Genomic DNA, 25,963 nt, shown 5'->3' on the forward strand with positions numbered 1-25,963 from the left:
CAGGAATCTTCTCAGAGGCGGCCCGTGTCCTTGCGGGTGACTTTGGGCCTGCGGCTGTCATCTCCTGAGGGGTACTTGGGGACTGCACACCCCTGGCCCAGCCCCTAACCAGCAAGCCGGGTCGCTGCACCGCCGTGTCAGCCTGGAAGGTACCGCTCGGGGAGCGCCTTTCCGGGGATGGGCAACCCTCCTCCCGGAGCGTCGGTGCCGTGGAGCGGCTCCTGGGAGCGGTGCCTGGGGCCCCGTCCTGTCCCCGGAGCGCTGGGCCGGGCCGGGCCGGGCCGGGCCGCCACCTGACTGCGGGGAGCGGGGAGAGGGGAGCGGGGAGAGGGGAGCGGGGAGAGGGCGGGGCGGCTCCCCTGCACTGCCGAGTTTCCCCGAGTTGAGCAAAGAGAGAGGCAGGTCCCGGCGCGGGGTGGGAGAAGCGGATCGCGGCGGAGGAGGAGCGGATCGGCGCGGGCGTGGAAGAGAGGTGGGCAAGGAGCGATGACCTTAGCGGGGAGCCGGCGAGGGAGCGGGCCAGAAGCAGAGCGAGCGGCAGCGCGGGAGGATGGTTGCTGAGAGCCGGAGGAGAGCCGCCCCGTAATGTCACCATGTAAGTGTCCCTTCCCCGGGCTCTGGGGCCAGGGCTGCGGCTGCCGCCCGGGGCGCTGGGGGACAGCCCCGATGAGAGGCACCCCGGGCGGATCGGCAGGGCTTCCCCACCACCCACGGCGGGTGGTGAGTAATGTCAGGGCAGAGCCGTGCAGGTAGGTAGGGCTGAAGGAATGGGGAAACCGGGAAGTTTCAGGCCGGGAGCTCGGAGGGCAGGGCTGGCAGGGCTCTGCCCCGTCCGGGCTCCGTGACTGTCGGCGGCTGCCCTGCCGGCTCCCTGCCTTTCCAGGGCCCCCTAACCCCGTCCTTAGGGCCGCTCTGGTGGATTTCCCCGTGCTTGCGGACAAGTAGCGAAGCGCTTGGCCCCGCTGGCCGCCTGCCCTGAGCGGCGGTGCCCCCGCATCCGCCCGGCCCCGGCCTCTCGGCCGCTCCCGTCGAGGAGCCCTGGCACCACAGGCAGCCTTCCAGGTGAGGTGCCAGCACCAGCAGGGAAGAAGTAGGGGAAGGGAAAAGGAAAGGGAAAGGGAGGGCAGGGCGGGCTGCACAAGGCGTTGGCAGCCCCGCCGCGGCTCTCGGCAGCGCCCGGAGCGGGGGCAGCGCGGGGCTCCGGCACCCTCGGGGGGCGAGGGGCGGCCCGGGGCCCCCTCCTCCTGCCCGACCCCAGCAGCCCCGGGCCGGACACTGCCCCGGCCGCCTTCCCGGGGTATTTCTCCTTTACCCACTGTCCCTCGCCGGAGGTAAGGCGAGCTACTGTGGGTTAGGCGTTCCGCCGGTGCGCTCACAGCCAGGAGCGAGGAGCTGGGGATGCGCCCGAGGAAATCGGCACAAGTGCAAAGGGCAGGGGGTTCTCCCACCGCGCCGGCAAGCTACGGCAGAAAGCAGGAGTTTCTAAAGATTTAGTGTTGCGGTGCTGCCGGGCTGGAAACAGCCAGCAGATTTGTTGCCTGCAACTGGGACTAGTTCCCTTTGAAAGGAAAGCCAAGGGACTTAGATGGATCTGATAGGGATGATACTGTTTAAATTAAAAGGCAGTGTCTTTTTTTTTTTTTTAATCTCTTGATGAGTATGAGGGTGTTTTCAAAGGTGGCTGTAAGAATAATTAGGAACAAGCAGTGCTTAACAAAATGAAAGTTTTAAGGGGTATTGTGTAATTAATCTTTCAAGACATTCATGTACTACAGTAAAGCAACTATTTCAAAGTTAAAGTCAACTTCTCTATTAATCTTGGGGAGCTAAACTATGAGTTGCAATCATCTTTCACTTGCAGCTCCACTTGGGAGTGATTAAGCTTAAAATATTTTTGTTTACAATCTATGTGAGGAAAAAAATAGTGAAATTGATGTTATCTTTCTTTTAGTTTTAAAGTGTTGGCATTATATCTTCTTAATAGCTTTAGACATGTCAAAGACCAAAGAAAGTCAAGTCAGTGCGCCTGAGGCGGAATTCACATCCTCCAGGGAACTTTTGACAAAGTTTTGAACACAGAAGATGGTGTGTTCGAATTTGTATTGCATGTTTTGGGATGGTACAGTCTACAAATGAAATGCTCCAGCATTATTCACATTTTGTGTATGTTGTCCTGCAGAGCTGTATATTCCCTAAAAGGTGATGCTGGTTTGTCTGCTAGCTGGCTGCTGGCAGAGCAGAAGATTTAGTGGTTGGATGTAGCAAAACTCAAAACTCACAGTAAAACCATCTTGAACTGTGTCGAGTTACTATCCATTTATGGTTTAGATAATTTACATGTCTATTTTGCTCTTCTGGAATGAATTGTGAATAAGTTCATTGTCTCCCTATGTTATAGGAAATGAAAGTAGCTGTGGACTGGATTGGTAGCTAGAGTGCATAGCTGGTCATGTCACACAGTGTCTACATTGGGAAATGCAAGTCCATAGAAAAATTAGCACTTCAGACAAATCAGACTACACAGAAGGCCAAAACCTTCCAAAAACCCCAAGAAGTTAAGAGGGACTGCTGTTTTCAGACTATATCCATCTGTAGTAGATGTACTCCTACCATAGGTATCCTAATAATTCCCAAAAATATTGTGTTAAAGGTTTTGGTTCTGTGACAGTCTAAGAGTGTTTTGTTCAGAGCTGCTTGTGTGTTACCAGTTGGGGACAGAGCAGGGCTTTTTCATTTAATCTGATACAAAATAGAGAAGAAAACTCACTATGAACAGTGTTCAACAATTTTTAAGTAAACAAAGACTGAAATAATTTGTAAAACTTCTGAGATCTTTGTTACAGATCCATCCCTTTGTTACAGGGTCCATCCCTTTGCTTACTTAAACTCACGATGTTTTAATTTTTTTTAGCAGATTGCTGTTCTGATATCCATTCCCTGTGCTGTTAATTAATATTAAATGACAGAACATATCTTTTTAAAGCTATTTAAAATAGAAACATGAGACCAAATGAGTCTCTTGGGCCATCAAATCAGTGCTGTCAGGGGACCATATAATTCCTTGATAAGCTATAAACAAGCCCAGAACTGTTTGCTGATTTTTCTATTGAATTATTCATGTGCTGTCTGTATTCACTTCTAGATGTTAACACGAGTAACCAAGAAAAAGAGCCTTAAAATAAATATGGTGGCTACTAAGAGGTGAATAATATCTGCAACTGAGTTGTGTTTTTTTAAAGCCTGGGAAGTATTTATCAGTTATTGTGACACCTTATCATAATTGCCTGAAATGTCAAATAATAAAAATATCAGGGGTAGATTTGTTGCGAAAGAAGCCTTTTTGTTGGCAGTGTGTTTTCTGACTTCCATCTCTGACAACTTCTTGTGTGGACAGGAGTGTTACACATCTCAGTGAGATGTCAGCTTTCTGAATTTTGACTTTTTGTACCTGAAAGATCCTATGAACATATAAATAACTGATTTCCTCATTAATTTATAGCACTCAGCTAGTATTTATGCTTTGTAAAACAGTTCTTCAACAATCCTCTCCAAAAGAAACAGATCTGACTCATGGTGCCCACATTAGTGGAGTGTTTTTGTAGCATGTGCTTCTGTGTTCATTCTTGTCAGAGTTTGATAAACCTTTTTTTTTGTAAACTGACACAATGTGGTGTAAAGAGAATTGTTTTGCCCTTCAACAGTGGAGAACGTAAATGGAGAAGACAGTTTGCTATTTTTTATATATTTGGTTTGTTTATTTATTTTGGTGGAGAGTTGTGTATTTTTTAATAGCAATTATGTAATTATCTAGCCTTTTACTCTAGGGAAAAGTCTTTATAGCTACTCTTTTCTGCCTTATTGTTTGCACTTATTTATTCTCTGCTCTGTTGTTGCTTATCCATGTTCTTGAAATCTTTCCTGCCTAGCACTTTTTACATGGTTGAGAATGAGGAAACAGACTATAAACTATCACCCTGGAGTACTGGCTTGTAAGCACTACCACAATGCAAGTAAACAGTAGCAAATTGAAATTGGCTAAATTAAATACCTCTTTCAGAGGCAGAATTTCATGTTCTTTCAAAAAGGCACTAGAGGAAAGGTGACTGGATACATTCATACCAGACCAAAGCAGCAGAAGCTTGTCATGTTATTTTCCCTTCATTTTATTTATCTCGAATGTGGTGTCTTGCATTCTCCAGTTATTAAATGAGCAAAAACTTTGTCTGAGCTCACAGAGATATCAAAAGTGACAATACAATTTACCAGTTTGATGAAAATCAGCACAGATCTATTCTGAATTAATAAATAATTGATTGTTTCCTAGTCTGATAACTGTTAACTGTGCTTGTTCAAAACAAACCAGCAGCAAAAATCAGTAATACAACTGCTTCTACAGGTTTGCATAGGAAGATTAAGCAGCAGGATGCCATGTACCTGCAAACTCTTCTGTAGGGACAGGAAAATTCTTTTGTATCTCTGGTATGCCATGCTGTTAGCCCAAACATTTCCATTTCCCCACTATGTCAGTATATATGCATGCCATATGTGCTTGCTGTTACTGTTTCCATGCCTTCAAAGGACTTCTGTTCAAATTCAGCTTTCTAAATTAATATTAAAGATATTGTGGTTTTATGAATTATATACATTGGAAAGTAACAGTTTCAAAGGCTCAGCTTTCTGTTGTCTGAGATTTTAATAGGGATTTTTGGATCACTAAGTTGAAGGACAATAGTTCTATTGTTTGATAATCCAGTTATACTGTATGTCTGGCTTCATCAAAGAGATTCTTGTCTTTCAGAGCCCCATGTTTTCTGAGCTTGTCTTCAACACTTGTTAAGTTTGACTTTACAATATCTCAGAAAAACAAATCTGCTTCAGATTCCTAATTTGATAGAAGTACCCAGAAAGAACTGAACTTCTTTTGTAATCAGATACCTGTGCTGTGTAGCTCTGCACTCAAGGGAAGCCTAACTGGTCGCAGCAGTCTGCTGAGGTGCCGCTTACCTGGGCCCATTGGCAGCTAGCCCACAGGAGTGCTTTGATGAATTGCTATTTTTAAAGCTGAAATATTACTTGTTACTTTACAATGGTTTGTCTTGCTGCATTGGTTTCCACTTTGGGCGTAAACAGAAGCTTACACTTTGTGTAAAAAAAAGGTTTTATAAAAAGGTTTTATATTTGCCCCCAGCTTTTTCTGGTGGGTTGACAGCAATATCTGTGGAGCAGAAGGAAGACTTTTGTCCTTATCTACCTCAGTTTAGGTAGTATTTGTTCTTCCTGAACAAAAGCCAGTTATCATCACCAAAGAGGAGAGGAAGGAGTTGGTCAAAATAACGCGTGTTGTATTTCGTTATTTGTTATTTCCTTTTGCTTGCTGCTGACTTGTTGAATAAGATGAGACGTGAATGTAGTGGAGCACCATTCATTTTGTATGAATGGCTAAAGGTCTGAATAAATTTATTAAGAGTTTTGCTTCCTGTTCTGCCCACAATGGAGGAAACATTTTGGTTTAGCCGTTAAATATCCTCTAGGCTTTAAGGGAAAGGAAACTTTAACTTCAAGCTATAACTGATAGGGACTTTTCTATAACTGCATTTATTTTATTAAATAATCAGGATGTTCCTGACTTCTCTGGCAGCACAGATGAGCTCCTAGTTCTTGGCAAGGAAAATTTCAGAATTTTCATAAAAGTTGTCAGCAGAAAATATCATAGTTGTCAAAACATTAGAACTGAAAAATGGGAAGCCTTGTTAAGGGCAGAGGCAAATTATCATTTACCATCTTTATTTAGTTAATAACAAATATGTGTATATTATGTATAATTAAATAGAATAAATGCTTCTATATATGTAAAATTCCATATTAAAAAAAAAACCAAACCTACGACTTATCTCTTTCACACTGTGCTTCTTGTTTCTTTTACTAAAATGCCACCCACATCTATCTGCTTAGAAAGCCAGTGCTGACCAGTCTTCCATTTTGCTGTCTGCTAAAAACCAGACAATATAATTTCTGACCCTTTTTAGGAGACTTTTGTCTCCATTTAAACAATACCAGGGCCTTCCATAATTTTCATTACTTTATTTACTTCAAGTTTCTAGTTTGACTAACAGGGTCTTCCTCATGTTCTTGTCTTGTGAAACTCACTGAGTTCTTGGTTGCTTTTCTTTTTCCCCCACAGGATGTCTCATGTGAGTGAAATGTGGTGCTATCACTGGAAATGGAAGCTGCAGCACTGCCTCTGCATGTTAACCACATATATTATATGCATGCAGCAAGCAGGTAAGTCAGCACTTTATCTTCTTGTATAAATAAATTATCTAGGAGCCAAAGTTTTAGTGACCAAGGACTATGCTTTTGTATGGCTGAATTCTGAACATTATAACATTTCGATGAAAGTGATACATTATGATCACTATTTGTGATTTTATAGCTTGGGTCCTCTGCTACTGCTGAATTTTCTTTTTTGCCATTTTTTAAAGTTTTGCTGTTATTAATTGTTACTATTTTTTTTCCTTTGAATTTCTTCTCCGAATTCTTTAATTTTGTTCTTCTTTGTGTTTACTTGTTAATGCCTGCCTCTTTTGAACTTCTTTTTGTTGTTGAAATTCTCTGGATAATGATGTAGTTCTTCCATTTTCTAAAGTACTGTTTGTGCCTGCAGATTGTGTATTTAATAACCCTTCACTGTATTTCAAAGTTGTAAAATACCTGGAGTGTGCTCATAATTTTTAAAAGCTTTTATGACTCAAATAATAGAAACATTCCTCAGCAAAGTTATATGTAATATATCTTACATATAACACTGTCCACTGTAAAGAACCATCAGTTTAAGCATGACATCATCTTGATCTGTGGTGACACTTCAGCACAGCATAATGTAACATTCTGACTGTTTTCTTTAAATATATGAATGAGAGATTTCATTTAGTAAATGTCTTGTCCTAACCACTAGAGTGCAAAGTATTTTAGGAGATCCAGCTGCTTTGCTGGAAAAAAGATGTCTGGAGTTTATTCTGGAGCATATGAAAATTTTGGAGCAGCTTGTGGTGCCCAGCTAATTCTGTATCAGATGGGTAATTTTGCTTTGACAGGCTTGCTATTGGAAAAAAAGGATTGTTTATATATAGAAAGGGCTTCAAACTTCTTTGGTAATGTTTTTCCTTTTTTTAAAAACGCTTTTTTTAATTTTTAAAACCTACACTGTTTTGGTTTTTTTAGAGACAAAACAATGTTGTCGCTGTGCAGTAGCACTTTCCATATTTATGTCACTTTAATAGGTGTTTTCCATTTCCATTAAACTGTAGCCAGAAATGCATTTAGGATCTGTCCTCACCTCTGGCTCCATTGGATGGTGGATTTTGTGTCCCCGTGTTCCTGGTCCATACTTGATCTTGGGCCATGCAGCTGCCATTCTTAGCACAAAGTAAATCAGCAAAACCTCCTCTAATTTACATCTAGTGTTACCTGGTGACTAGAACATTAGGGCACCAAAATTATTATCCTTTGCTAATTCCTCTGCATGACAGAGAACTGGTAAGTGAAAGTGCAGGTGGCACAGCAGCCTAAGGCCCGTGAGCCAGCAGGTCCCAGCCAGTGTGCTGTGGGGGCAGAGAAAGCCAACCACAAACTCACCTGTGCATTCAGCTAACTGCAGCACACCATGGCTAGCTGAGCTGGTGCTGAACAGGTAACGTCAAAAGCCCTGTGCTAAACCCCAAGATACACTTCCATAAAATCACATATGCCCCTGGCAAACCTCGTCAGCAGTAAAATGATTGGTGCCATTGGATTGGTAAAAGCAGACAAAGTGTTCCAGTCTCAAGTGCATCCCTCTGGGGACTTTTCCTTTCTTGCCTCCACGGGAATAGATTTGAAATCTTCAAAACTTTCAATAAATGGAAGAGATATTTCCCTGTCTGCCTGAATTAGTAGATAAATCAGGTACACTGGAAATGCCCAGGTTCAACAGACGGATGTTTGCTGTTCAGCAGTGGAGGAGATGATAGGTAGTCTGCTGTTAATACTTGACTGAAATGAAAATGAGACATTTACCTTTACAGGAACCTGTCATTTGGCAGTACTTGCCTGTAGACCCTCAGGGTTCATATTTCTTTTTATGTTGATGTAAAAGCATAGGTTATGCTGCAAAATGGAGCATTTTCATCTGCCTTTTCTAATAGAGCAAGACAGACAAAGCGGGAAACGCTGCTGCTCCTGCATTTTTTATTCCATGTTCTTAAAAGGTATTGGTCACTTTGGCTATGGATTCATATGGTATTCATAATCTCTCTGGCAGCTTAAGCTTGACTGAATTTACAGTAGAAATCTCATAAAAACCTGACATTCATCCAGATTCTCTAGTGAGCTGTAAGCTTAGAAAGCTATTGGTGCTTATTAAGCTTTGCCCAGAGGAGGTTACATACAAGCAAGGGATTATGATCATCAGGTCCAGGTTTTATGGATTATTTAAGGGGCTATTCATAAGGATAAAGATATCAGTCATACTGTGACATGGAAAAATGCAAAAGTAATAATTTTATAGTTTAGGTTGAGGAAAACTCCAGTCCTGGGCCTGCTTTCAGAAACAAAGTTTAGGAGTGGGATTACACAGCAGAAAACTTAGAGCAGGAGCAAGATGGTTTGTGGAAAGAATGTTCAGCCACAAATTGGTGAGGTACTGAAAGCAGGTGAACAAGTGGAGTGCAATCCAGAAGATACCTCAAAGGCATCAATGGATGCATTGTGACACTTGAAACGAACTATGAACAGGAGAAAATTGATAAAAATATAACATCTACTTTAGTTAAAATCTCAGCAGCCTTGAGGGTTTGGACACACTGGCTTCAGGCCATGTGTTGTGGGTCAGGGTGAAGTTACTGCATAGCTCAGTTAGTAACTTGTCAGGGTTCCATTGCTGTCTGGGGTAGATGTACCTGGTGGTCTTATATGGGGCATTTAGCTGTGCCTCAGTTTCCCTGTGATGAGTGTACATCTTGCCTCCCTTGTAAACAGCTTGCCTATCTTCCAGGCTGCATAGGAGCTGAGATGTTAGAATAGGGATGTCCTAAACAGAATTCGTTACATCTGCTTTTACAGGAGACTCAGATACTCCTAACTTTTCATTTGTATGCACATGTCATTGGTTTCAGAAAGCCCAGAAGAGAACAACTGGAGTGAACAGAGTTCTAGAAAACATAACTAATCAAGGCAGACAGAAAGAACTAAGTTCTCTTCTACCTATAATAGGTAGAAGAGGGAATGCATGAAAACTGAGAATATTTAAGGAGGTAGGTGCAGTGGGAAGGGATAGACTGGTCTTTTCAGGCAGTTGAAAGGAAAAAAAAAAGAAAAGGGGGAGGGCTTGAATTACAGCAAGATAAATGAGGGGAAGACACCTCATCAAGAGGTTTAGATAGCAGTGAAACAGATGTCAAGAAAAAAACTGGGAAATCCCAGTCCCTGGGAATGTATAGTTATATCTACCAGGAATGGTTTAAATCTAAGGTTCTCTTTCCCTGGGGATGAGAAGTGCATTATATAATTTCCACATTTCTCTAATATCTATAGCTCTTTCTTAATCATTGTCCTGTAGTATCTCTTCTGGTTAAAAATCTGGGAAATGAGAAGACCCTTTGGAAATTGCACTTCTTGGAATTTTGCTGTGCCTAAAAAATTGTCTCGGTGTTTGTTCTGTCACAATGGCTTCAATTTATCTGACACAGAGAAGCAACAGTTCAGTATGGAAAGAAAAAATCAATTGCTTCAGGTGCATGCAACTTCACAAAAATGTTCCCTCCCATTTTAGTCCCTTCCGTGGTTTTTTGCTTTTCTGTTGTCATAATAAAATGTCTGTTGTTTCTGTATTGTGCTGTCTTTTGAGTTGTCTGGACTCTCTGTGGTAACTTAGGAGCAGAACAGGAGTTTCCTCAGAGACCTTAAGTGCAGATTGAAGTTTGCATAATTATTTTCTAGTCTAGTTTTTTGAGTATCTTTGACTGGACTTTCAGAGTTTTGAACTTTTGAGGAGATGGCAACATCCTCATAAGAGTTTTCACCTTCTTATGTCATTAGTAGACTTAAAATGACATGAGAGTCAATAAATATTTTAAGTTTTGACTGCTGTACAACCATATTTAGTTTTATGCAGAATGTGGAAAATATTTATTTTAATGAAGCCATGAGGACATCTATAATTCTTACTACACTATTTCTGCATTATGCCCCATGCTGATGTTATCACAAAATTACTGTGACTGTAGCAATGCCAGAATGAACATTTGTCCTTTTGGTCGTCCATCAATAAAGTGCACTGCTGTCTGTAGTCACATTTCCATGTCCTCAGAGCAGTTTAATCAATTCTCAGGAGCTCCCAAAAGTGTAAATTTAAATTCTGTTACAGCCCCTGGAATCTTAATTTTAAGTGATGATTCAAAGCAAAATTTCTTGCTGTATTTAATTCATCAAGAAAAATAAAAAAATCTGAAGGCAGGTCCTTCACCCTTGTGTCTGGTGATGATCCACAATATAAGATCATCTTTGTCTGTTATGCTCCATAATTGCGTCTGTGTCGATAAAGGAGGGGTTGAAGTCCTCCCTTGTTTACGGGAGCATTTAAGAGTGAATCTGCGGGTTCAGAAGCCTCATAAGAGATGGGAAGTCAGTATGGTGGGAAGTATTTCTCATGCCATCAGCACTAGCAGCGAGAGTTTTCACACAGTGAAAATGGACTGGGCTTTATCTGGCACAGCCAAGTCAGGAAGTGTGGCTTTTTCACCACACGTCTCAAGCCGCCTACCCCAGACAGGGCCAAAGATCCTATCACCGGGCAAATGCTGAAATGGTTGTCAGCACATTCCCTTATCTTCCTCTTTCTTACCATGTGCAGAGCAAGAACCGAAGTGCCAAGGCATCAGCCCAGCCAGTCAGTCAGCACAATCCTCAGGCAGAGCAGGGGGTGGTTCTATAGCCTTGTTACTGGTGCTTTGTCCAGCTCCTCTCATGGCATCCCAGGGGTGGGAGCGGGTGTGCGTTTATTGCTGAGCAGGGTAAATGTGACTGATAGCTCTGTCCCTGACTCAGGCATGGAAATTCTTATTTCTGAAAGTTATGGAAAAAGTCAGGAAATTTAAAAAGTGTGGAAAAAATATTCAGTCTGGCAGTCTCTTTCCTTACAGAGGCATACATAAATCATGAGTAACAGAGATTAGTCAGAAGGAATCTATGTATTTAACGAATAGCTCCAAGGTTTTTTTATTCTTTCTTCTTTCTCTGTCAGTTTGGGTTTTTTTTTTTTAATATTTTAATTTCACTTAAACAAAACATATCATAAGCTATCCCTTTTATGTTCTGCTTAATATCTAAATTTTTGCTGGCTTGAGATGTGTTTAGAATTTCTGTTCATAAAAATATTGCGGAGCAAAAGTTGCTAGTCAGCTTTCTTGTATTTCCCCTAGTTGACAGCTTGTTAATATAAAAGTAAATTACTGTTGAAATGAATTTCACAGGAACATGCCTTTCATTGCCTCTGTTTACTTTTTTTAGCTATAATCTTTTGATGGTGTTGATAATTCTTTTTCCTTAAGTGTTTCAACCTCATTGCATTAACCATGCCAATGCTGCCTTAAAAGCACAGTGATTTTTTTCCCCCTCCTCTGATATGTCCTCACAGCCAAACCGATATGGAATGTGCTCAGGCATTTCTAAGCTGACTACAACCTCATTGTACAGGGTCTCTGCACTCCTTTATTAGAGCAAAGGCTAAATAATGTTCCTCTCTGTGAAGAATTTACCTTCAAAGAAAGAACACAGAAGGTCTAATCTTTACAACCTTCACTATTTTAGAATCTGTTTATAAATTATTTTTGCCTCATTTTCTTTGTTCACTGTTAGAAATTAAAAAACATAGCCAACAAAAGCTTGAATGTTTGTCAATACTATTGACCACAACACATAATAGAAATAGCTACCTTAGCAGTATATCCAAAAACAGGCCCAAGATGACTTGTGGCCATCTGGGCTGTGCTTTACAAAAGGCTGCCCTGACACAGGTTATTATGTGAAAAAAATAATTTTTTGTGGTACTTGTCAGTCGTTCTCAATAAAGTGAATGAAAATTTTAGAACAAAGTGTGTTTCTGTCTTATTAAAAAGCTGAAGTCTTTGCGAACGCCATGTTATTTCTCCTGTGGATTACTAATGTGAGAAGCATTGCATCCTGAAGTGAAGGTGTTAACTAGAAACAGAAGTTTTCCAGGTAAAAGTTCCTAACATACTAGTCTAGCAGTTGTGTGGTGTGCATTTCAATATGTATCATAATTAATACTGAGTAATTAAAATGGTTGATTTAATGTCCCAGTGGACCTTTTAGAAGTGAGTCATTACCACTGCAAAGTCAGCATTTCTCAATTAATCAGAAGGGCTGATCTGGCAGATTTTAGATGCCTATTTTAATGTCCATGATTATTTTTGCTAGAACATAGTATTTGTTTACTTAGTGGGATTGCTTAAGCGTTTTGCACAAGGTGTAACATGTAATGATTGCTAGATCAAGGCCTCAGTTATCACTTGCTGATAAAGAAATGTTAAAATTTGCATTTTTACACCACCACAACACAGAGATGCCTGAGATAGATATATACAATACTAAAGTGAAGAAAACATATGTGATGTTTATTTTTCAAGAATCTGAAAAGAAGAAGTGAGGGAATTGTAACTACAATCTAGTAAGGTACCACGATGTAAGGAAACTCACCTGGAAAGTTGTGTTCCTTGTTAAGACTATGTCCAAAAAACATCTGATTGAATTATTCACGTGTACTGTTTCTGAATTCCTTTCTCCCATCATGGAAGAGAAAAATATCTCTCCTGTGGCAGGAAAAGAAAGTATTTTAGCTATAGACTGTCAACATTTTCTACAGAGTTGACAAAAATATTAAAGTAATAATAGTAAGTTACAATGGAGAAGTACATCCCTTACTGTGATATGTTGAAACAAAACTACTTTTCCTGCCCTAGATATGATAATACAAGCACAAATATCAAGGGAAGGAAGGGTTTCCAGAAACCCCTCTTGTTTTGTCAGGGTTCAGTGCCTGTTGGTCTGCTCAGTTCCTGACAGTAAATGACAGACCAAGCTGCAACTCTTGCTGCAGTACAGGAAAATTTAGTGTACAATTCAGAGTTAGAAGTGTGCCTATGTAGTCTGGCCTCCAGATATCTTTCACACAACTCCATTTTAATCGCCATCTCTGGAAAGATCAGCTACTTTCCACTCTAAACTCAACTCTAGTCCTATATTTTTGGTACCACTATGAATTTGTGTTCTTCTTTATGATCTTCCATGTTGTAGATTTTGTGGAGTTTTTTGGTTTATTTTTTTCCCCTATTGTCTGGGGCTGCAGCTGCTTGAATGGTATGTTGGCCGTTTTCAATTTGTTAGTTGGAAACAAATTTTTCTAATTGTTCTCAAGATTTCAGCTCCCAAAGATGTTTACCAGTTCCCATTCTGTGAATTTCCTTTTCAGTAACTTTTGAACATCTTTTCAGTTATTTATTGGTTTGTCCAAATTCCAGTGTAGCAAATAGTCAAATTTGACAATAGAGGCTACCACAGTAGTAACTGAGATTGCATAATCCTCTAAAACTACTGCTATATTAATTAAGATGTAAGACAGTTAATATTGCATGGAAGTGTCAGCATGGCATATTTTCAAAGAAATTAATGTTTGAAAGTTCTTGTAGACTTAAAAAGTGTGTATTGGAAAATAATTTACTCAAAAAGTGACAGAAAGTTGGTTCCTGTTTTTGAAACCATTTTTCTTCTGGATATCCCCAGAGCAGTCCAACTGTCTCCCAGTACACTCTCTCCCAGTACAACTGCTTTTTCTTTTTCCAGAGCTAAATATGTTCAAGAGATTGCAGGGTAGATCCATGAACACAGCGTAGATCCATGAAAAGACTGTCACACAGCTAATGCAATTTTTGAAAGGATACAATACAATCAGATTTTTTTTCTAGTTCCAGCATTTTTCGCTCATGAATATGTTTCTTAACGGGTGTCAGACAGAAAGCTGCAACTCCCTGTCTTGAACAGAGTTTTTTTTGTTCAGATGCATGCTCTGGCTTCTCAGAGCTCTTTTAATTAAGAGCTGTGCAGTGACAAATCTATACTATGGAACTCAAGGCATTTTTTAATCGGAACTTGCTTTTTAGGTGGAGAGAAAGACCTCATGGTTGAAGTTATCACAGAGTCGTTTGTACAAGTGACCCAGTCCTCTGTGACTTTTTCTAAGTGTGAAGACAACTGTTTTTTCTTGCTGTCTTGAATTTACAGGAAAACTCTATAAATGGGTTTAAATTTTGAACTTTTATTTCTTCTTCTGATTCTGTCTAACTATCTGCCATATCCAGGGTATGATAGTCACATACTGCACTCAGTGGAAATAGAAAGCATACAGAGAATCCTGAAATCACTTGTCTAATGAGTCATTAAAAGTACAGAAAGGAACAGTAGTATGTCTTTTGCAATGAAATCTAAAAAAACCGAAAGATTTCATTCTGGTTATGGGTTCCCATGTCTCCAACATTTTAAATATCAAATAACCCAAATGATGTTAATTTATCTTGGGCTTTAACTTTGTTCCAAAGAACCATTATATTTCATGTGTATATGTCATTTACACACAAAAATAGAAGAACAAAATGCTGGAGTTGAAAAATTACATAATTTGTACAATAGGTTAGAAGTTGTGGGGTTTTAGAAAAATTGTTAGGCTGATAAAGATACTTAAAGGAAGTGTAACAATAACAAAAATGGGCCCCCTCCCTCACAGGGGTACATCAGATGTGCACTAGCTGCTCTGCTTGCAGTTTATTATATAACTGGTTTATAAAGTGTATTTTTTTTTTATTTGACCAGTCAGATTTTGGCAGTATACTATTTCCATGATGTCTAGTATTTTGATCTTATTTTGGATTGGCTGTGCTTCTGCTAAAATCTTGCCATTGGAACTGGCGAAAGCATTGTCTGTCCGAAGTGCCACCAGTCGGGCCTTCCCTCTGTCTGTCTCTGCATATGAGGAATTGCTCTTCTGTTGAGCGATTATTTCACTACTTTACAAGTGAATTGTGTTTCTGGAAAGGTCTCTGTGGAACTCAAAAAGGCAGAAGCAGCATTGGTAGAATAACAAATTTCTCTTTCTGGTGGCACATGGCAATCAAAAGATACTACCGAGGATTAAAAAGGCAAACATCTCTATGTATACCCTGCCTCCCTCTCTTTAATGAAATATACACGTATTTTTCATGTGGGTAATAACAAACAATAAATTTCTAAGCCTCTGACCAAAATCTAGTAACTTAGAAGTTACCTGCAAATAATAGCTGGCATAGTTGTCCTAAGTTTTGTGGGGGTTTCTTTCCCAAATATAATTTATAATGTTGATGTATGTGATACAAGTATTCTATTTTACACAGGTCCTGTGCTTTCTGAATCCTTTAGCTATTACCATCAACAAAAATATCTGAAGTTGTTCTTTTTTTTAGAGCTTAACAAAATTGAATTACTGGCAATTTAATTATAAAATCAATAGCTGAACTCAAGATCTTAGGGAAAAATGCTTGGCTGCATAAATCTTTTCTGAATAGCACATCATAGCAATGGAATGTAGCAGATGCCAGAAATGTAGCTGAGAAGAGTCCAGTTTTTAAAGCTATTGTTTTCAAAACATTCATCTTGCCTTATCGTCCTAATCATTTTTCTGGTGTAATTAGTATTCTGAATCTGAAGGAGAAAATTATAACACCAATTTTAAAATTCTGCCATGGTCTCTTAAAAGCATTAATTTTCTTAAATAAACATGCTGTTCAATAAAGTAAAAGAAAATAACTTACTGATAACATGATTGAGAAAATAATGAAATAATTTCAAAGAAGGTGTTTGCTTTGCTTTTTTATGCTAAAGAATGGTGAAATTGAGACAAAACTGCTTTAATCTTCAAATAGTTTTGCAAAATTTCTAGACTAAAATACAAGGAAATTCTTAAGTGGATGTTCAGCTGTGTATGTTCTGTTGGTTCCTCCATGGATTGCATAACATTCATTTTACTGGGTCCCACCAAAGTCAATGCAGGTTTTACTATCCTTGAGTGAGAGCAGAGTTACATCACTGTGGAGATCTTTGGAAAATCCCTCCCCAAATGTCCAAATAGAAACTATTTGGAAGCTTGTGCCTTGGCCAAGCAGTGCTCCTATGTCAGAGGAAGCCAAAGTTCTGCCCCATGGCTTTAAAAGATTTAACTTGCATGGTGCTGCACATGTTCAGTGTCAGAAAGGAAAAAAGGCTTAAAGAACGAAAGAAGAGTTGCTGTGTACACTTGGCAATGATTATATGTTGTAACTTGTGGGTTTTGTCTGCAGATTACTGTGATCTCACCCAGTGAAATGGAAGAGGTTTTTGTATTCTGTTTTTTGTCTGTGTAATCCCCATGTCATGTGAATCCTTTCTTAAGAATTGACTTAAGCTCCAGTGAAAAATTCAGATGCACAAACTCTTCTGGAAGGACTGATGCTGAAAGACTTTCTGTTTCAGCACTGTTCCTGCTTTTTCTGGGACATGGTACCATTTGTGGGAGTCAGATCACCTCAGATTCCCAAAGATTCAGTGTTAAATGAGAATATTCTCAGCCCTCTCAAAAACTGAGCCAGCATTTTTGCTCTATCACTCTCTTTTTCAGCTAGACTTACTACATCTGTTTGGGGATTGTTCAGTAACTGTCAGAGTCAGTTCAAGTACCATAAGAATCCAGATATCCACTCTGGTTTTAAATCCTAATGCACAGAGGAAAGCTTTGTTTTTCCTTTTGAAGTTAACTGCTTTTGATTATAGTGGCATGATTTTTTGAGCTTTCCTTTTATTTTACTTTAGTGTGTGTGCTTCTAATGAGAATACAGCTCAGCCTGGCCCAAGTTTTAATCTTTAGGGTGAGGTCTACAATGCTTCTTATCTTAATCAGCTACTGTGTTTATTGACTTGAAATATGTAGAAATCTGAAGAAGCATCTTTTATTAGCAGGGATCAAGCCAAACTTAGAAAAATAAAAGAAAATCAGGTCTTTTAGAAATTTGTGGTGCTTCACATTAGATTTTGATTAGTTTTCCTTTGCAGAATTCAATATAAGGAATGATACAAGGACAACAGAATGGAAAAATAGTGTTGCATACTGTAATAACAACAACAAAAAAAAGTCTTAAACTAGAATCTGGTCATCAAAACGTGATGATTGTGAGTCACAAACATAAATTACTTAATAGCATTTGATGAAACTTTTTTATTTTCTTGCCAGGAAGCTCTTCTGTGGTACTTACGATTTGTTCTTTATACTTTGTCATCATTTAATTCTCTTCATGTTTGTGGTTCAGTTTTTTATACTGGCCCTCACAAGAGTTCTCATCTACTCCTCTAATATCACTCCTCACAGTAATTATGGTGTCGGTGTGTAAACCCAGAAGTGTGTCTACAAACACTGATGGTAACAAATATGACAGTCAAACGCTGTGCAAGTAGATTTTGTATGGCTGAGGTGCTACATACATTCAAAAACCAGTTACTTGGCAAGAAGGGAGATATTCTGCACTACTGTCTACCACTGCTGGGCTATGTTTAACAATGCGTCAACAATTGTGAAAAACACTGAAGACCAACATGCCCAGTCTGAACACTGATCTGGGAAACATGTTTGTTCCCTTATGCACCTTTCTTGGGGTTATGGTATGCATTACACATGTGAAGCTTTCAGTAAGATTAACAATTTGAATGTTATGTTTTTAAGGCTATAATGCAACTCAAAGAGGATTGTCCATCTAAAGGCATAAGATAAATATTAAATAATAATAACAATAATAATAATAATAAAAATAGTATTTATTATTTTTCTCCATGTAACATGAGCTTTCATAAGTAAATGAGTACTAGGTAGCATTATCACTGCTGGAGATATAGTCTGGAGGTAGGATAAACCATTACCCTGTGCTCGTGTACTGCCATAAATAAAGCTACTTGACTTATTCTTTGCTGTTACTTTAAAAAATACAATTACTATAAATTATAAATTATAGAAATTACTGATAAAAATGATCCTGAAACATTTTATGTTTATGATACAACTTAAACTTTAACAGAAGCAAATGTTGAACTAACATTTTGTGTCAGTTTAAGGACAAATATCCATACGGAAACACGGTATTGTGTTTATTTGGATTGTGCAGGTGGATCTCCTGTGTGCACTGACAGATTTCTAAATCCAGCCACAGAGCACAAAGCCTTTGTCCATGCTTTAAGTAAATTATGTTCTTGAGTATAGCCTGCTTCGGTCATGGAAAAATAGATCTGAATGTGACTTGAATGAATAATGGCTTTCATTGTGAGCACCTCTTTATCAGCAGCAATAAGAGAAGTTTGAGTGAATATCCAGGCTCCCAATTATATGTGAGTAATGCCATATCCTTGTAATCTATTTTTACTAATTATGACACAGTATGCTTATTTCTGAAATGCCACATGCTGTTAAATGGCTATTACATGTCTGTTACTGCTTTAAAGTAACACAACCTTTTAATCACATCAATTCTGACAAAGAGTAAGACATCCAGGTATTTTTAATTTGCAGTAATTTCCTGTCTTGTGCAGAGGTGAGGAAAAGCTTGGGATTTAGCTAGTGAAATAGAGAATTATAATCTAGAATCAGCAGTTGCTAGTTTAGTGGATACATCAGAAACCTGTGTGGTGGACCAGAGGGGAAGGTTTCCTTTGATTGTCACATAAGGGTAATTTTCAAATTTGACTTATTTTAAATAATATAAGAAAATTTTAGTAAGAAAATGTATAAAAGAAAGTGCTAAGGCTAGAAAGCTGGCAACCCAATAATTAGTAAATAGCAGGTTTGAAGAATTCAGCTTGCCTGTGATTTTTCCATTTTCACATCCATGGTGATCATGCAGGGTGTATTACAAAGCCACCTGCTTTTTGTTGTTGGCCTTCAGTTTTGTACTAAGTAGACATGCCAGGAGGTTGAAAACAAACATAATTTTTAAGGTCTTTGCTTAAAGTGTGGCCAGAGGTAAAATATGTACACTGAATGAGAAGATGGATTGCAAACAGATTTCATGGCGAGGGTGGCTGAAGGCTGTGCTAGAAAACTGAATTTTGTCTCTATTTTCTGTTATGTGTGGCTCAGCAAATGAATTTCATGCCTGTTTTTAGTTTGTCTCAGTTTCTGTCACTAATTTAAACCTATAGAATGATTTGCATCTCTGATTGTAGCTGAGGTGAATAGGAACTGTCTTTGACTATATTAACTTCTATACCATGCTGCAAATCACAAGTCAGGTCTTGCATGTCTGAAACACCTAAGATCAGAAGATTTTTCTGATCTTGATACTCCCCAGATATACTTCTGTAAAATGAGTTTAAGAATACTTCTTCCGTCCCAGCTGTATTGTAGGTTTTTAAATAAAATAACTGTTGGAGAAACGTTCAGATGTTATACTAATGAACACCACAGAAGAGCTCATGAGGAAGTCAGTGATAATGCCTCAGGGGAGAACTGGAATCGCTTCAAGGCTGAGGGTAGCACATCGAAGAACAGAAGTAAAGCAGGATACTGCAAAGTTGCTTATTTCATGGGGTTTGTCCTTCCTGTGCACTGAATGAGATCCTGCAAAAACAGTAGTATGTGATTATGTAATTGAAGATTTTTTTTCAAGTATCTGTGCACAAGGGCCAGAGGAAGGTTAACTTTGGCATTTCCTAACTTCAGTTGTCCTTGATTGTGCAACCCTAATGGTGTCTGACTGTTTCTGGGAGGGGTTTATATTGTTGAGATGTCTGTGTGTATGTAGATAAAACTATAATTACTCTTAAAGCTGTGTAGTTAGAATTCTAATGCATCCCATATGCAGACCAGAAAGTCCTCTTAAAATGCAGTTTACTTATTTTTCTTGTTTCATGCATTCCTGCTTAACCAAGATGTTCTCCACTGTATTTTTGCGACATTTTAAGGAAGCTGAAATTGACAGTGATTAGAGTAATCAAACTACTTCCCTGTGAAGCAATTTGCTTAAGACTAGAACTTCCTTTTTCATTTAATTATTTATTGCAGCCCTTGAATGATCCAGCAGTTAGAACAACTGCAACCTGGTTCTGTACAATCTATGTAACACCAGAACACAGTATTTTGTAATATAAAGGGAAAAAAGGAAGAGAAAGATGTTCTGTTGTTGTACTTCCAGCACGCTCCTAACACTTGAAAGATTTTTTTTTTCACTTCATTTTTCTATTCTATGTATAACTTAAGGGGAATTTCTGGTTACACATTTGAAAAATATTGTTTCTTCATCTTCTCTGGTATTTTCTCCAGGGTGATGCTTGGGTGTGGTTTGGTTTTGGTTTTTTGCTTGCTTGTTTGCTTTTTTGTGTTTGTTTGTTTTTAAGGCAATGTAATTTTAGTTTATTGATGATTGATTTGTGTTGTCCTGTTGGAAATAGAAAACAAAACACTTGGCATTAGGAATAAAGGATTCATTGTTACTCTTAGCAAAAGAGTGACAAGAAAATATCTATCTAGGGAGAAGATTTCAAGACTTTTACTTCTGGAGTGTTAGTTTCTGAAGGAGCACCTGGGGAGTGTTTTAGTCTGGATGAGCGGGTCCTGCGTGGATGGAAGTTTGAGGGAAGGTGGCAGCATTTTTCTGGGAAGTGGGGTTCTCTGAAATGCATACAATCTGTGTGTCTGAGGTAATGGCAGGGTGCCCAGAACTTTGTGGAGAGATTCCTACTTCTTAAGCAATAAATAAAGTAAATAAATTAATATACTTAGTAATGGGTAGGATATCTTTGATGTCAAGATAGTCTGTTAGATGAAAGACTGGAATTGGCAGGCAGTGCCAAGCACCCCCTGCTTCCTTAGTGCCTTTGGTGCCAACATCCTCAAAAAGAACAAGGATCGTAATCCTTAAGACACCAGATTTGAAAAAGGATTTCCTTTAGAGCTAAGGTTGTTTTTCTTACTCTCCAGATTTGTAGCAAGTGGTAAGACAAATCAGTCTTCTAGAAATTATGAGATGTTTAATAACTGCTTAATTTTTCAGATTACAGGTTATATTAAATAATTTTTTTCCTGTAACTGTGGACAAAATCTTGATGCCCATCTGTCCTTGGAACAGAAGTAGGTCTGTTTCTTCTTTAAGATGGGGTCAAAACAGCCCAGTGTTCATATTTGTGCATCTGGAATAGAAGTGTACTGACACTTTTCCTCAAAACTCACAAGTCTTCAGCCCTTTCCATTTTGGGCATGCAAATCTAACTGAGGCTGGTGTGGCTTGCCTGTTTAGTCTGCAATGGATTTCTGCCAGCTCGCTGCCCACTCCCTCTGAACTCACACATCCACGGTTGTCCTCATGCAGGGAGTGCCCTGTGTACATTTCCTGCTGTATGGGGGACCACCTTGTTCTCCTTACTTTGAACCTGGCTTCTGTAGCAAAGGGTCACTAAGTGATGAAAGTGAGGAGGTACTCCTTATCTCTCTTTTCCCTGTCACCTACAGACCTCTTGTAGACCTTTGTCTGGGCTCCATTACGTTTTCTCTTTCCCAGCTTGAGAGCACCTGGCTACTCCCTCTTTTGCCCTGGCCATCCCCACATGGGACCCACACCCATGCATCCTCTTCCTGTGGCCCAACAGCTTCATTAAACCCAGGCTGGGACATCCACAATGCCCTGGGCTGTCACCTGGCTGGGAACAGAGGGATCTGGAAGCCAGGCTGACCCCAGCCCAGACAGGGTCCTGACTGGATACAGTCTCACCATGTCTGGGCTGGGTTAATAGAAAGGGTGATGTGAAGAAACAGGTCCAGGGTGCATCCAGAAAGTCTTGTTAGGAGCAGCCAGAGACAAAGGCCAGAGACAGATACACCTACAGCATATGTCCAGCAAGAACTGAAAGCCAATTAAGGGCTTTTAGTGCACTCAGGGTACTGTCATGCTTATCTATGTTGAGTTTTATTTGTTATTTTATTGCCTAGTCACTCTGTCTTAGAACAGACTCATTTTTCTGTTCTTTACAGTTTGCCTTCAAGGTATCCACTGTCTGGAGCAGCTTTCCATCAGCAGCAAACTTAGTCTATACTCCTCTACTGCCTTCCCAGATACTTTCTGGATACACTAATTTGTGTGGAACCCAGCAAAGACCCCTGTGGGACTCTGCTGGTGACTTTTTTGTGTTTTTACACCATCACATTTGCTTGAATGGCCTACTTTTTAAGCAGTTACTTATCCGTGCCAAAACTTTGCTTTTTTGGCTTCTTAGTGGCCTTTAAAGCTTATGGTGAAAGTCTTTGCCAGAAACTTTCTGGGTATCCAAGTGAAATATGTCAGCTGGGTCATATTAACCCACACAGCACAACTAAAGCCTGCAGAGAACTCCAAGAAGTTTATAAGACAACATGTCACTTAACAGAAGGCATGTTGACTCCCCAAATAGATTTTATTTATTCAGGTGTCCACTAATTCTAGCATTTCTTGTACTACAGATCCTGTGTGGTAGCCAAGGCACTGGTCTGGTCAGAGGGAAAAATTGTGGTTAACTAGTTTTACTTGCTTGCCTGTTACCAGCAAACTGTACAGGTGTTAACATTACTAACAAAACTTTAGGATGTATGACTTGTAATACACTCCTGTTCCAGTGCTCTAGACTAAGACTGCATCTGGTAAAATGGGTCTGAAAACAATAATGTGTGTTTGATCATGTTGACAAGCAGTGGAAAGTACTGAGTGGTACTTCAGGTCCTTTATTAAAATGTAATGAAAGCTTTAAGCAGCTCTCTTGAGTGGTAATTCCTCACAACTGTGAACATTAGCAGAGCAGCCTTTCCAGTTGGAGCAAATAGCTAGACCACCCTCTCACACCTTGGTGAAAGTGGATTAATTTTTTCTTTCTTCTGAAATGCAGAAAGACAGAAAGAAACCGCAGTGCAGAAGGGACCTAGATAGTCTGCAGTGCACTTATATATGCTATAAGTTCCTTCTCACAAATGAGGGAACAAACCTGTTATTCTGCACAGTGCAGATCTGGTAGCCATAGGATTAATGGTCCTACCTCTTCCTGGAAGGACAGAACACTTCCCCATATCCACATATCAACTCAAATATGGTCACATAAATAGGTTATTTCTTATTGGTGGGCAGTTCAGCGATCAGCTGCTTCAGACCTCAAAGGTTTTTACACCTTTCTATTTGAAAGACCATGCAGGTGTCAGCTCTAAGCAGTAGATAACTGTTGTGCCAGTTCTGGTTTTTTAGTAATCCAAATGCCAAGAAACTTCTGATACTATTACTTCCTGAAAAGTAATTGCTTTCTTAGAACAGGGCAGCTTGTTGCTTGTAAATGAGGTAGCAGGGTTTTCATGTGCAGGGAAAAACAAAATTGGCTTAAGGAGACTTAACTATGAGACAAAATAACGTTAAATATTTGTACACTGTACACTGGTACTGGGATTCTTTTATTGTCATCTTTTTTTTCATGAAATAATAGCGTTTCACATTTCATCTGTGCTAATACAGACAGATTACAACCAAAATAAGGTGATTTCCCATCACAGCTGCTGCTTTGGCTTTTGAAATGAAACTGCACCTTTGGTTAGTATTGGGGATACAGTTCTGGAAGAAGGACTAGCTTCAGGCAGAGCAGAGAGTTGATTTTAGCAGAAGTCTGCTGTGGGTAGCAGACCTGCTGTAGTCCTGCTGCATACTATAGGGTGGCCTTGCTGCCATAGGAAGGGACGTGAACGTGTGGTTCACACTTTTATCACCTCGTAGTGATAAAAGCAGTAGGTGTTGCAAGGTTGGCTTTCCAGACCTCTGGTGATAACTCTGCATCATGCCAGTATCACTGAGCCCACTCTGTCCCTTATACTTTGCTGAAGTGTCTTCCTCACAACCCTTTCTCTACAGACAGGCAGTGCAAGACCATTCTTACCCTGTCAATAAGGTTTGAATGTAAACATGGTGGTATTTATTTTTGTTGATTTTTCCCACTTGGGAGGTTTATATGATCAGCTCTTTTAGGCTGAATTATTTATATTTTTGTCTCTGTTATTACTTCACATTTGTTTCATCAGTTACCTCAAGGCAGCACTTGCAAAGAGTAAGGAAGCTTGAAAGAAAAGGTGCAATTCTGTCTACTTAAAAATGAACTCACTTCTGGCAAATGTTTGCAAGTCACAGTTGGTGGAGAATCTAGGAGTTGCCTGATTACTTACAAACAACCCACTGCTATTTCCATAACTAAAAACTGCTTAAAATTGCTGCTGGCAGTACACTGTAGGTCTGTTTAGAGTCCAGGCTGAAGCAGACTCACCAGACGATCTGAAAGAGTTGTGAACCTGTCAGCATTACTGCTCTGTAGTGCGACGCAGTATCTTCGGTAGTGGATCAGGCGACCACGGTTTCAGAGGCATTTACACCAGGCTGGCATGGCCTGTCTGTCCCCAGGGCATGGCACACATGCAAGTGGTACCAGAGTGGTTCTGTCAGAAGGAACATGTTCCAGCCAACCAGTAGGCACTGCTCTGCAGCTTTCATAACTGATCCAGACTGAGGAAAATATGCAAGCAGTTACCATCAGAGCTATTATAAGAAGTTTTCCTTCATGTAGTTGTTGCAGCCTGATCATAATGACTCAATTACCACATGCTACAAAATGTTGTAATTGCTGTTAGTCCTGCATACTGTCAGAGCCTGTTTTGGCTGTTCTGGCTGAATAGTTTTGAGTCTGACTACAGGAGGTGACCCGAACTGCTTGGATGGAGAAAAGCCAGCAGTCATGAGAGTCACAGGAGAGCTGTCTCGCACACCCAAAAGCTTTTCATACTACAAATGGATCTCCAGCACTCTGTCTCACCACAGAATGTGCTGCATAATAACACTTAAGAAAGCTACAAAGAGAAAGAAAATATTTTACTTCCAGAGTTACTGGAAAGCTATTTGGATGAGGAACTGAGTTGCTATTATTAAATAAAATTGATTTTTCTCCCAAAAAATATATTTATTTTGTTGAAACTTAAAGGCGTATTAATTTTAAGGAAAAGTGACAGGATAAAAGTTCTAGCTTAAGTGTTTTAATGATGGAGAAAAAAATTGCTCTGAAAATCAAAGCAAAATTTTAAGTAATTGTTTTGATTTTTTTTCAGTATTTAAAAAAGGTTTTCTAAAAGTTTTAAAGGCAATAACAACCAAATGTTTTGACACTTACCAGAAATTACTTTGCAGATTATTTTTTGAAAGAGATTTCTTTTTCCCTTTTCTTTTTGGAAAAAAGACTTCCCATCTAATTATTCTTATACTACTTATTTTCACAAGGCTGATTACACCTATCATTTTTAATTTTTCAGTTAATCTTTGCTGCACCAAATTAATGTCTGGATCAGCTGACCAGGTATAAGGTTCATACTGGGTTTAACACTTGCAGGTATTAAAACATTTCTCTGCTTTTCCATGTAGACTGTGGGAAAGCTGTACTGAAGCTATCCTGAACCATACTGAAGAGTTCCCTGTTGGTTTGCACGTACTGCTCAGCAGCTTTTGCTGAAAAACTTGCAATGATTGATGCTAGTGCCAGCCACACAGCTACTAAAATAGATTTAATAGATTTCATAAGAACTAGGAGATCTGGAATAGCCTGTCTCTTAAGGAAGTAGGTACAATAATTTTTTAACTCTAGGCCAGCAGCCGTTTTGCAGACCTTGGCACTAGGGTCAACTGGAGTTATTAGAGTAAAGAAGGAATACTTTCCCTAAGGATCTCCTTATATTGACTGTAGCTTAATTGAGTTAATAGCTGAGAGTCCTTAATAGACAAACCCTGAAAAGAGAACAATCACTAAGTTTTATTGACTGAACTCCTGACCAAAG

The 25,963-nt window shown here is 39.5% G+C and overlaps 1 protein-coding gene across 4 annotated transcripts in view; it reads left to right on the forward strand.

The window, feature by feature from the left end:
- Positions 1–415: 415 nt before the first annotated feature.
- The window catches only part of ADGRG6 (adhesion G protein-coupled receptor G6), a 110,342-nt gene continuing 84,794 nt past the window's right edge, over positions 416–25,963 (forward strand). For 2 of the 4 annotated variants that reach the window (XM_015622071.3, XM_015622072.3), the window contains exons 1-2: positions 418–595; positions 6,182–6,282. In XM_015622071.3, the coding sequence (XP_015477557.1) occupies positions 594–595; positions 6,182–6,282 (103 nt within the window). In that variant the 5' untranslated portion in view covers positions 418–593. Of the gene's footprint in view, positions 596–6,181; positions 6,283–25,963 lie in introns of all 4 variants that reach the window. The other 2 variants (XM_015622070.3, XM_015622073.2) reach the window with 2 other exon arrangements.

This window comes from Parus major, chromosome 3 (genome assembly GCF_001522545.3).
Source record: "Parus major isolate Abel chromosome 3, Parus_major1.1, whole genome shotgun sequence".
In the NCBI taxonomy this organism is placed as follows: domain Eukaryota; kingdom Metazoa; phylum Chordata; class Aves; order Passeriformes; family Paridae; genus Parus; species Parus major.